This window comes from Scomber scombrus, chromosome 20 (genome assembly GCF_963691925.1).
Source record: "Scomber scombrus chromosome 20, fScoSco1.1, whole genome shotgun sequence".
NCBI lineage: Eukaryota > Metazoa > Chordata > Actinopteri > Scombriformes > Scombridae > Scomber > Scomber scombrus.
In genome coordinates this window covers 23,025,260-23,039,245 of record NC_084989.1, presented here as the reverse complement: position 1 = coordinate 23,039,245, position 13,986 = coordinate 23,025,260, and the positions used below count along the sequence as shown (strand labels likewise).

The 13,986-nt window shown below is 37.5% G+C and overlaps 1 protein-coding gene across 1 annotated transcript in view; it reads left to right on the top strand.

The window, feature by feature from the left end:
- Positions 1-1,373: 1,373 nt before the first annotated feature.
- rps6ka3b (ribosomal protein S6 kinase, polypeptide 3b) overlaps positions 1,374-13,986 on the top strand; it is a 50,545-nt gene continuing 37,932 nt past the window's right edge. Inside the window, 2 exon segments of the mRNA XM_062441808.1 lie at positions 1,374-1,988; positions 12,308-12,367. Coding sequence (XP_062297792.1) covers positions 1,926-1,988; positions 12,308-12,367 — 123 coding nt within the window. The 5' untranslated portion in view covers positions 1,374-1,925.

Sequence of the window (13,986 nt, the reverse complement as noted above, 5' to 3'; positions counted from 1 at the left end):
TAGAGGTTGGTACAAGGTAAAGAATGAGATTTATGGTCGAAAAAGTACTTTAAACATTGAATCAATTAACTAAACTTTCTTAAAATAGACTAGAATGAAAAGGTAACTAAAGTTCAGACACTGAATTACATTGATTTAGATTGTTATTTGCATATTTAGATATACACATATGGCATTTTTTACCTTTATAAAACTATTTTTATTGTATAATTTATGTAAAAGGAATACAAAAGGAAAAATTGAGTACACATCTGAACAATCGAGTCATTAACAGCTCTTAGTGGCTAAAGTATAGAGACTATAATTACCTTTATATAAGTAATAAGTATGTTTGTCCACTACCAGCACTGCTCCCAGTGGTTTCTTTTATTTTTCTCTCTTTCTATTTTTTCTGTACTTTGTTTTTATTTTTTATTATCAGTGGGGTTTTTTTATTTTTTATTTTAATTGTATGTTTTAATGTTTCCAATTTGTACTATTATTGGGTTTTATTTTTATTTTTCAAATGGTATGTTTTTATTTTCTTTGTTTCCATTTCTTATTGTTAAATGTTTGTTTTTATGTAAAGCCCATTGAGTTGCCCCTGGGTATGAAATGCGCTGTATAAATAAAGCTGCCTTGCCTTCATGTATAATACTAATTTTAATTCAACTGTGTAATATACATATAATATACATTTTTTTCTCCTTCAATTTAATCTGTGTAATTAACCACTCAATACCAATATTACTGTTGTACTGTTAATAATGTCACAATTAATATTATTATTTTTTATTATATATTTCTATTGTTATTGCTATTGTTTTTCATACTTATTTATTGTTTTTTATTCTTTCTTATTGATGCTCTTCTGTTTTTTACTGTCCACTTGCTGTTGTAATAATGCACATTTCCCCATTATGGGACTAATAAAGGAATATCTTATCCTTTTTTTGTGCTTTTTATGTAAATCAAAATATTTTTTAACATAATTTTTACATCAGAAGGATGGATAAAAGGAATAAAAAGGAAAAATTGAGTACACGTCTGAACAATCGAGCCATTTAGCAGCCAGTAGTGGCTAAAGTATAGTGACTATAATTACCTTTATATAAGTAATAAGAAGTAAGCAAAGACAACTCAAAATCAGACAGTGTTTTACATTTGTTTAGATTGCATATTTAAATGTATAAATATGGCATTTTTACCTTTATAAAACCAATAAGCAGTAAATTAGTCCATTTTTTATGCTTTTTTATGTAAATCAAAATATTTTCTAAACCCATTGTTAACATCAGAAACTATGATATCAGTTGTGAATCTTCTTATAGATTAAATAAAAATAAAAATAAAAATATATATATTTTTATTACCTATATATTCGGATGCCACCTCCTGGTGTGACGTAGCCGTGACGCAGCTGGTCTGACGGACAGGTAAGCCGACACCGGCCGCCATATTGGGCAATAACGGAAGTGAGTGAGTGAGAGAGAGACAGAGAGAGAGAGAAACAGAGAGATTGAGAGATAAGTGTGTATGTGTGTTCAAGTGAATCCGTTTCCGAAAAAGGGCGTCCTCCACCTCCTCCTACTCTTCCTCCTCTTCCTCCTCCTCCTCGCCTGCTTCTTTCTCATGTTTGTCTCTCCGGAGGAAGGGGCGGACTCAGCGCCACAGTAGATCCGGAATTAGAGCTTGTCCGCTCGGATCGGCTCGGCTCGGTCGGTCGGTCGGTCGGTGGAGGATCCGCGGGAGGTTCGGAGAGAGGAAACGGAACCAGCTTCCACATATTGTTACATTGAATTAGACTTAAAAAGAAAAAAAGAAAAAGGAAGGTTTGAGAAGAAAGGAGATAGGTGGAGATTAAAAGTGTCGACGACGAGCTGCAGCAGAAAAGAGGAATAATAAAAAAAAAAAAAAAGGGAGGAAAAGTAGAAGGAGGAAGAAAGATGCCGCTGGCTCAGTTGGCAGATCCCTGGCAGAAGATGCCGATGGGGGGGACGGCTGGAGAGGTGAGCCACGCGACACACAACACACACTTTTTTGGGGGGGTTTTAAGTACTGCTGTCAAACTCACTGACTTTGTGTTGTGCAAGAGTGTGCTGCAGTGATATAAGGGCAGCATTTAGATATGGACTGGATACTACACACACACACACACACACACACACGCACACACACACACACACACACACATACACACACACACACACACACAGACACACACACACACACACACACACACACACGCACACACACACACACACACACACATACACACACACACACACACACAGACACACACACACACACACACACACACACACACACACACACACACACACACATATATATATCTATTTAAACCACACACACACATGATGCCATATGGTGCTGTAGACACAAACACACACACACACACACACACACACACACACACACACACACACACACACACACACACACACACACCATAAAACACCTTGAAAGTCAACATTAGCTCACAATAACTAACAAAAGCCACCCTTAAATTTCCTGTTAGGACGTTCAGTTTAGTTTAAGATCAACACACTGCATGAAGAGATCAACCTGAGAGCATAAAACACACTGTCGTACTCTACGTAGAAGTAGTAAAGTAGTATTGCAGCACACACCAGTACTATTGGGTCACTCTAACCAAATGCATCAAATATGTGCAACACTTCATTACAGAGCTAAACTGTGTGGTTGAAGTATGAAAATGTGACTATAAGATCAGTTATTGTTAATTAAAAAGCATAACAGGGTGTTAATGACTCTAGTTAGACACATTATAGACTCAATAACATCTTAATGTAAGAAAAAATCAATCTGAGAGCACACACACACACATAAATACTCTAAATAGAAGTATTAAAGTAGTATTACAGGTGACTTTAACCCACCAAATATATGCAACACATCATCACAGAGCTAAACCATGCTGCTGAAAATCTCTTAAAGTACAAAAGTGTGACTTTAAGATCATAATTTGGTACAAGAAATGCCATTTAAAAGCATAACAGGGTATAAAATGACCCATAGTCAGACACACTATAGACTTAAAAACACTTTAATGTATGAAAAGATCAACCTGAGAGCAGAAACACACACAGAAATACGCTAAGTAGAACTATTAAAGTAGTGTTAAAGGTCACACTAGCACTATTAGGGCACTATAACCTACTAAATATGTGCAGGATATTACGACAGAGCTAAACTGTGCAGTTGAAAATGTCTTAAAGTACAAAAATGTGACAATAAATTAATATATCGGTACAATAAATGTAATTTATAAGCATGACGGAGCATAAAATGATCCTATATGTGATTTAAAATGCAGAGTGTTAAAGCAAACTATAGATTCAGAAAACCCATTAGTGCAAGAAAAGATCAATCTGACATCACACACACACACACACACACACACACACACACACACACACACACACACACACACACACACACACACATACTCACAGAAGTACTACAAATACAACTCGGACACTATAACTTACCAAATATGTGCCATAAAATCATCACAGTGTTAAATATTGGGGTTGAAAATGTCATGAAGTGCAATAATGTTACAGTTAGAATAATGAAGCGGCTTCAAATGATCCTATATGGGATTAAAAACACTTTAGTGTCGCTTGTGTGTCATTACTATAGATTCAAAAACAGCTTAATGTAAGAAAAGATCAACCTGAGAGCACATAAACACAACTAGACGCTAAATTAATGGGTTAAAAATGCCATGAAGTACAAAAATGTGACTTTAAGATCATAATTTGGTTCAATAAATGTAATTTAATGTTATAATTGGACATAAAAATGATCTTACACTTGATTAAAAGCATCTTAGATTTACTTTTATGTCATTACTATAAACTGAAATACACCTTAATGTAAGAAAATATATATAAATAGTAGTAGTGTAGTATTAGAAAGGACAATTAGGTCACTATAACTTAATAAATATATGCAACACATCATCACAGTGCTAAACTTTGGGGTTGAAATGCCATAAAATGCAATAATGTTACAATAAGATCATTATTTGGTTCAACAAATGTTATAAAAAGGTTTAAAATCAACATATATGCGATTAAAAGCACTTTAGCTCCACTTGAGTGTCATTACTCTCGATTCAAAAACACTTTAATGTAAGAAAAGATCAATGTGACAGCACAAACACACACACACACACTGTAATACTCTAAATAGAAGTATTATAATATTATTATAGGACACACAAACACTATAAACGAATCAATATGTGCTATAAATCATCTCAGTGCTGAAGTGTGTGGTTGAAAAATGTCACAAAGTGCAATAATATGATGGTTAAATAATAACTTGGTATAATAAATGTTATTTTAAAGCATAGCAGGGTTTAAAATGTATGAAAAGATGAACCTGTAATACACTAAATAGAAGTATTAAAGTAGCATTATAGGTCACATAAATGCTATAAAGTCCTATAAGATCACTATGAGTTAATAAATGTTCGCTACACATCATCACAAGGCGACACTGTGAAGTTGAAAGTGCCATAAAGTGCAATAATGTCACGATTAGATCAATTATTGAGTCCCATATAAGAACATAAAAAGTGCCGCATGTGAGGCTGAAAGCACCTGAAGAAGACAGTCGATTCACTGCGGGGACGCTAAAGGGACAACATTAGATTAAAACACCATCACAAGATCACTCATAAATACTAAAGTACTGCACGGACGACGACTAAATATCATTATCGGCTGTCCCAGGGTCAGATTACGAGGTAGAAAATGTTATAAAGGAGAAAAAATGTTATTATTTGGTGCAACGAATGCTCTTAAATGGGCGTAAAATGATGTTAAAAGCTCCACTCATGAGCTTTAATTGCTGCAAGTAGCTTTAAAGTCACTACAGCTATCCTTTAAGATCCAGTTAAGATGTTAAAGTTGCCATAAAAAGCACTTATCTGTACTTTAACACCTTATGGAAGTATTGCATTAGTGTTACAGGACACATATATTATAAAGTATCATAAATGTCACTATAGTCGATCAATGTGCTGCAAACCTCACAGCTGTGTTGCAGTGCTCAAGTGTAGGCTTGCAAATGACAGGAAGTAAACTAATAAGGAGATGCTGCTAAAGATTATGTTCATTAGAAAGTAATATGCAGATTATGTAGTTAGAAAAACAATCCGACATCCGATTATATTTAATTTATTATCAAATAAGACCAAAAAAAGTGCAATTAATCCTCATATTTGCTTGTTTAATGACTGAAATGATTCATGATTCATCTTTATTAAACAAGTAAACATGTAAAACCAAACAAAACACACATTATAATTGACTAATAACTCAAAGTGTGTCTTTAAAATAACTTAATATTTAATTTAGCGTCATTTAACATTGAAAAAAAGCCGTAAATACTCATATTTAAAGAAGCATTTTAGACTGAAATGATTAATAGATGATCATAATAATTCATTTCCTGTTTGATAATTGTGTCATTAACTACAAATACACTTTAAGAACATAAATGTGGTGTAAAATGGAGCCAAATGTGATCAGAAGCACCTTTTTTTTATAGTGTTATAAGTCAGTTTTTGGGGGATTTTGAACAGATTTTTGTTGCAGTGTGTTTAAAGTTTGTTGTTGTTCAGATTTGATGTTATTGTTTAAATTATTTTGATCCGTGCTTGCAAGAGAAAGTCAAAGTGTGAGATCAGTCTACAAAAGGCCTTAGTCTCTGAACACAAAAACAGCTCCTGTGTGTGTGTGTGTGTGTGTGTGTGTGTGTGTTAGATACTGTGTGTGTGTGTGTGTTTGTGAGTTACTGTGTGTGTGTCTTTTTCCAGTTCTTCCTTCCTACAAGTTTTTGAATCTTGATAAAGAGCAGGAGGCGGTGCTACTGCGGTCGCATGATTCAGGAAGAGCTTACGTCTGAGTGTGTGTGTGTGTGCGTGTGTGTGTGTGTGTGTATGTGTGTGTGTGAGTGTGTGTGTGTGTGTGTGTGTGTGTGTGTGTGTGTGTGTGTGTATGTGTGTGTATGAGTGACTCTCTCGCCCTCTCTCTCTACTTCCTGTTTGAGGTGTCACAAGGCTGCATGGAGAAATGGCTGTTTGTCACTCTGTAGGCAGATTGTGAATAATCAAACCTGATTCACGATCGGCTCCAACGTAAAAGAAAATGCACTGAGTCACAGCCAGTTCCTCTCTTCTCTTTCTTCTCTCTCTCTCTCTCTCTCTCTCTTCTTCTGTCTCGCCCCGTGAACAAGCTCATACCTGCTTTCAGCTTTCCCACGCAGCCTCTTCTTTTTTCTTTTTTTCCCCACCTCGCTACCAACCGACCCGGGCAGGAACGTAGCTGCTGACGCTCAGTGAAATTGATCTTTGACCCGTCTGGGGAGGGGGGGGGGGGGGGGGGGGGGGGGGTTTACACCTCTCTCTGAGTCTTTTCATTGTAGGCGGAAAAGCTGTCACACAAGCCTCATTTTAGTTTTCTAGGCCACCGCGGAGACACAAAACATCACTCACACACATAAGAGGAGTTAGTGGCGAAGCTGTCGGGGATAAAGAAAGAGATGCTTCTCTAGGAAAGACGAGATCCTTTTAGAGCTGCACGCTAAATCTGACCTCAATGTTCTCTCGCTACCCAGACGGCAGCCAAAGGTCACTTTAATGATCAATTAATCAGCTGATTCTTTTCTTAATGAGTCGATTAAGTTGTGGGAATGAGTAAAGAGGATTTTTTGACATTCAAGCCGTCTGTTACTGGTGTAAAATCCAAATAAAAAGAGTTGGAATGAGTCGATTAGTCTATAAAATGTCAGAGAATTAGGGGGAAAAATGCCTCCAATGATTAATCAATAAGCTTCCTATAACTATTTCAATAATCAATTAATGGTTTTGAGTCATTCGTTAAGAAATAAATGTCCACATTCTTTAAATTCCAGCTTTAAATGTGAATATTTTCTACTTTCTTTTGGGTTGTAGATTGTTAGTTTGGACTCTAATCAGCCTTTTTTGACTTTTCCCAGAACAAGCAACTAATCACTGAATTGAGAAAATGATCAATAGATTAATCGATAAGGAAAATAATCGTTAATTGCAGCATTATATAACCCAAAGAGATTTATTCAACAGCACAAAACAACAATTCACTGTCACGAAAGAGGCAGAAAAGCTTCAATTCGTCACATTTTCGAAGCTGCAACCCGCAAATTTTTCTTTAAAAAATGTCAAAAACAATCAATTGGTTATCAGAGTAGTTTGTGATCAATGATTCTGATTGATCGGTTGCAGCTCTACTTACTGCGTGAAAGAATTGCATCAGAAAATCTGGATGAAAATGTCCAAATTTGATCAAATATCCTAATTTAAAGGGTTTTAGTTCATTAGTTAGTTTGTTGTGCTGCATTGCAACAACCTGTATTTGCTGCAATAATATATTTGATCAATAGAAACATGACGTGCAGCTATTTTACTAAGTGATTAACCATTTTTAATTATTCTTTTAAGCACTAATGTCTAAATTTGCCAGTTCCAGCTAATCATATGAGAGGATTTGTCGGTTTTCTTGGTCTTATATGATGGTAAACTGTTTATACCTCACACATCTGTCTCTATTATACATCTCCAGCTTATTATGTCAGTTAAGCTCCAGATTTGTTTTTATAGCAGCTAAAAAAGCTAATTAAACTGTTTTAGAGCTAATAAACATGTACGAGCTATTCCAGCTGTTCACGTTACTGTAACCACGAACATCTGGCCGGCTCATTGATCATTGAATCGATGTATTGACGTAGATCGATGTATCTTTACACCCCTCCACTGTTACGTCCTTGCTGTAGGGGACTCATGAGGACACACGATAGCGTTCACACTACAAAAGCAAAAGATACATGTGGTGTAACGCAGCCTGGACCACTTACGGAAGAGGTTAGAGTGATTCGACCACAATGAGTCTACAGAGGTCATTTATACGTGTTGTAATTAACGCTGTCTACTTGTTAAGGCTCAGTAGCGTTTAAAAAGTTACAATACTACAAATCCAAGCCGCCTTAAAGTGATACTGATACCAACTTCATTAGATACCCATCGCATTATATCAAAGAACACCTGCGTTTATTGGCTGTGAGCAAGTCCGTACATGGGTCAATGACGTGATGCAACCCAGTGTCATTCGGTGTAACCAGTATTATTTCATAAAAATCTGATTTTATATAAAGGGAAATAAATGTGAACTAAAATTTGAAATAATTATAATCCACTTTTACAATGCAACACAATGATTTGTAACACATTTTACTTCATTTGATAAAACGTATTTAGAAAAAATGGTTGTTTTCAGGATACGTGCTGCCCAATGTTGACAAAATGCTTTAAAATTTAAATGTAGAAATACTTTTTTCTCTCCTTTTCATTTGATGTTTTAAAGTTAAGTAATTATTTGTACAAGTCCACTTAAATACACTGTAGGTGATTAAATATTTAATTTGTATCATTCTTTTGTGGTTACACCATTTGACATTTTCAGGAGCATTCAGTCCTACTTTTGGTAAAAAAATGGTGCAAATGTCATTTCAAATGATATAAAACCAACAAAAATAATAAATGTACATTTTAACAAACCTGATGCTGCTTTTAAATCTATTTTAAATCTATTTTTGAATTGCTCATTGACCCACAAATAAGTTATATTTTCTAGCTTTGGGTGCAAAAAGGAATCAATGCAGTATCGTTTGACGGGAGACGTTTCAATACTACAATCGATTTAAAAGATATTGAGTACTGATTAGGGCTGGGTGTCATTTAAATAATTACAATACCAGTAGCAATCAAAGTCCCCTTAAAGTGATACTGATACCAACCAAGTCTTTCATCAGATTCCCATTAACACATTAAGGTCTCTGTCTTGTATCCGTGGTAACAGGCGTGTAGTGTAGACACACTTTAGAGCGTTTAGGTTGCATCTTGGCTGCTGAACTGCTAAGCGCACTAACTCAAATTCACCACGACTTCACCACCACAGACGGGTTGTAGCTGCTGTGGCAGTGGACCAATCACATGTTGCATTAAAGAGAGGAACGCTTGCTGTTGATTGGCTGAGAGCAAGTCCATACAAATAGTCATATTTTCTAGCTCTGGGTGCAAAAAGGATCGATTGCAGGTATCGATTGACGGGAGACGTTTCGATACTACTTGGTATCGAGATATTTTGGTCAATACCTTAAAAGTATCGAGTACCGATACTCAGCCTTAATGATTATGAATGGTGCAGGAAGTTAACGTCAGTTGTCGTGCAGCAAAGATGTCAGAGCCTCAAAATAGTTGCTGATTCTTTGTTGAAGCTATATTTCACTTATTCATTTAGATGTTGAGTTGTATTGACTGCAATTTATGATGATATGAATGTTGTCAGGAATGATTTAGATTGTTTTCCCCCCCAAAAGTCAAATTTGAAGTTGTTTCGATCCTATTTGTTATCCATTTATTACCGATACCCAACCGTCCATTGGTCATCGGATCATCTGAGAGGCATGTTAACGACAAGTGTATAATAATAATATAATCTAGATACTATGTAGGTAACAGCAGGTGGAAATGGGCTTATTTAATTCCATCTTTCAGTATTTATGACAGTTTTCTACACTCGCTGCTACACTGTGAAGCTTTGAGGATCGATCCCAGTCGCTCAGTCAGAGGAAAACCAGAGCTCTTCTTCCTCGTCCTCTCTGTCACCTTCAATCTGTCTTCCTCTTCCTCACCCTAATCCATCACTCTCTCTCCCTCTCTCTCTCTCTCCCTCTCTGTCTGTCTGCTGCCCATCTCCTCTCTCTCTCTCCCTTTGCCCACTGTCTTTTCTTCTTTCTTTCTTCTCTCTTTCCCCCCTGCTGTGCAGATTTAAAGGCTTATCCTCCTGGCGCTGGCCGCACTTAGCAGCAAAGTCAGTAAACACCATAATCGCCTTTTATTTGTTATGATTGTTTCTGTCGGCTCTATCAGTGCCTGACTTGCAGCTCTGGTTCCAGCAGGGACAGACAGGCTGCTAACTTGCTTTAAATGATGCTAATTCATATCTGCTGTTGTTTCGGGAGCGAGCAGACGAGGTAGAAGCAAGAGTTTGGTGGTCGGTCAGCCGATATCAGCGACTGATATTGCCCTATCACACATATATCAGTCATGGCGAATATGTTGTATTTTATGTGTATATTCGGAGTGTGATGAGATCTTGAGATATTAAAATGTGACGATATTTCTTGTTGAGGTGAAAGCTGTCTCACGAAGCGGTGTTCAGCTGCAACCAGCATCAGTGGTGGATGTAGGCTGGGCGATATGGGCGTCATACCATACACACATAAAAAAAGAAGATTGGATTTCTATCGCTCATTCGCACGTCACGTCTTCTTCTTATGTCACCATGTGGATCATTAACCTTGTTGCAGCTTCTAGAAGATCTAACAGTCAGAGGTAGGAGATGAGGAGAAGAGCAGCAGTAGGTTGACCTCAGGTCTCTACACTGAGAGCCTGAAGTAGGAGGAGCAGCTATGGAAGCCTAATGATGCAAAAAGTAAAATGAGTCACACTACTAAGTATGTTATTTTATTTGTGTGGCATGGGATTTATGCAATTTACTTTTATTTCTGTGTTTTCTATTAGCAAGATGTTATAATTCATTTTCATTTATTTTTATATACTAGAATTATTTCATTTTTGGTTATTTCTGTCTACCTTTATGGAGTCAGGGTGCAAAACCTGTTTAGTGCTTTCATACTGCATATGATAATTCATACTTAGAAAGTAGACTATTTTTCCAGTCATATATTTCATCATTGAAGTTTTCTTAAAAATAGTGTTAAAATCTCATCTTGTTCTCGTTCTCGACTGTATATAAGAAATAGACGTAACATCCGTGATGTCACCCATTGGTTTGTGGACTGCTGCTTGGAGGCCAATAGTTTCGGATATGAGCAGCGCCATCTTGAAAATGTCAGGTGCATGCCGGGAAAACGAAAAACACGGACTCTACTTATATGGGCATCAAGAAGAGAATGAGCCGCCCTCCTGAACCTGTGAACCAATCAACCTGTCAATCACGACGTAGCCACGCCCTAATGCATACCCTGCTTTATCGTCAAATATAAAATCAGGGAGGCCAAGATTTCACAAATGAACATCATACTGCATTGAAGAAGGCTTTAAACTAGCGATTGAGACCATAAACACATTTTGAAAACGTTTACTGAGGTTAGAAATCAAGTGAGAAGTTGGTGAATTCTCCATTGACTTGTATAGAGACGGAAGTCCTTTTGAAACCAAAACAGTCGCCCCCTGGTGGCCTTTTGATAGAATGCAGTTTTAAATTACTTCCGCATTGGCATCATTTCAGAGGGCTGGAACTCCCCGCCTGGTGTATCGTCACACCCCTAGTATATAAATATATATAAAAATATGTTTTTTTTTGTTCTCTGTGTTTTTTCATTCAGATTCCCAGTGTTGTTTAAGAGCACTGACATCATTTTATAAGATAACGTTTATTGTTAAACTGTAAAATATCAATATCCACTACATATCTTTGTCACAAGTGATACAATTTTAAGGATCACTGCAAAAAAGAAATGTGTTCATGCATGTATTCTGTACGTATATCATTATCGGCATCTGTATCGGCATCAGCTCTAAAATCCAGTATCAGTCAGCCTCTAGTTTCTTTTTTTTGCTTGTTTGTGAACTCTGGTTTGATGTCTGTGTCACACAAACGGGGAGCAGGAGGAATGATGATGATGTTGATGATGGTGACGATGATGAGATGAAAATAAAAGACGCCTACTCACTGAGTGGCTCGCTCCACCTCTGAATGCTTTGGCAGAGCAAATTGAAAACAAACCAGGGCTGTAGGCAGCGGGAGTCCTTGATGTGTCAAAAGAAAGAATTTCTACACAGATCTGATCTGTGCTGTAACCTGCTGTACGTTTAATGAGAAGCAGACTGTAAATTTCACCGCCTCGTTAAGGTTTAACTAGTACGTGTTTCTTTTACAGGCGGATCTCGGCGTCTAATTGGAATAAAACTGCTGATATCTGCGCTGAGCTTTCACTGACACAGCTTATAATAAACATATACATTGTTTTTAACCATTTTCTGACGTTTTATGGACCAAACAACAAATGAATTAATCTATAATTAAACTAATCATGAGTTGCAGCAGCAGGATTATGACCGCCATGTCACCTCTGTGTATCAGGTGTGTGTTAACATGTGACATCTCTCTCTCTGACTCTCTCTGACTCTCTCTCTCTGTGATTACAGGACGTTCATCACGACCCCGAGGACTTGTTGAGTGAGGAAGACTCGATGCCGGTCTGCACTGTAAGTCCTCCCTCCCATCTCTCTCTTCTCTCTGTGTTCACATCAAACAGAGAGGTGCTTCTTCTTCCAGATTGTGTTTGGAGATTTCTGTTAGTCTTTCCTGACATTTAGTGGGCTCCAGTCATAAACACAGCCAGCGCTCTGTTTGTACTCACAACAGCGTCTCACTCTGAACCCACTGATGGCAGTTGCCTATCTCTCTATGTGTGTGTGTGCATATGTGTGTGTGTGTGTTAGAGATACAGATATGCATTACTGGATCGCTGGATGCTATTGACGAGTAAACACCCTTTCCGGTCGTTTGTGCATCGACACGTGTACGACTCTGTCTACGAGTTTCTGTTTTACTCTCAGATAATATCTCCTCTGTGTGTTTAGAGAGAAAACCATCGCCCACTCTCGCAAGATAATTGCCGGTATCATAGCGAAGTGGAGCGTGGTGTAGCTCACTATTAATGAGTCATCTTAAAGCACAAAAAAAAGAAGAAAGAAAGAAAAAAGAAAAAAACATCCCCCTCCCTCATTTCCTGCAAACTGCCTGATATCAGTGTTGATTTGTGACGTTCACATCACATTCCTGGTGTTATTTTTGGTTTAGATGTTGTTATTTACTCTTGAGGTAAACCCACTTTCATTTTTAACTCTGCCTGCATCACACACCACTTCTTTTTCCTTCTTCCTCTTGTTCTTGTTCTTGTTCTTCAGTCACTTCCTGTGTCCCACTTTCAACTCTGTTTTAATGTTGTAGTATCTTCAAAATGGACAAATTTGAACATGGTGTGCTTTTAAAAGGAAGGACCTACTAACATACTAACAGTGTATCCGGTATAGATCAACAAACTCATTTAATAGCCTTTCTTTTCTCATCGTATATCAATTTTGATGCATTCATTCCACTATTTTCCTTGAGTAAAGGACCGTTCACACCATAGACTGTATATAAGAAATGGACGTAACATCGGTGACGTCACCCATTGGTTTGTGGACTGCTGCTCGGAGGCCAATAGTATCGGATCTGGGCAGCGCCATCTTGAAAATTTCCGGTGCATGCTGGGAAAAATAAAAACACGGATTCTACTTATATGGGCATCAGGAGGAGCATGAGGCGCCCTCCTGAACCTGTGAACCAATCAACCTGTCAATCACGACGTAGCCACGCCCTAATGCACACCCTGCTTTATCGTCACATATAAAATCAGGGAGGCCAAAATGTCCCAAATGAACATCATACTGCATTGAAGAAGGCTTTAAACTAACGATTGAGACCATAAACACATTTTGAAAACGTCTACTGAGGTTAGAAATCAAGTGAGAAGTTGGTGAATTCTCCATTGACTTGTATAGAGACGGAAGTCCTTTTGACACCAAAACGGTCGCCCCCTGGTGGCATTTTGATAGAACGTGACGTTGGCATCATTTCAGAGGACCAGAACTCCCCGCCTGGTTTATACTGTGTGTTAGTGCCACATTGAGCTTCAACATGTGCTGCGGCTCAGTTTGGTCTGTAAATACTGAAACATCACAGCATCTAGTGTCTGAAATACTTCTGATCAACACACTGAATCAGCACCCGTCTTTTTATTTCTCTGTACAACAAACAGCAGTAACAGCTCATCAGT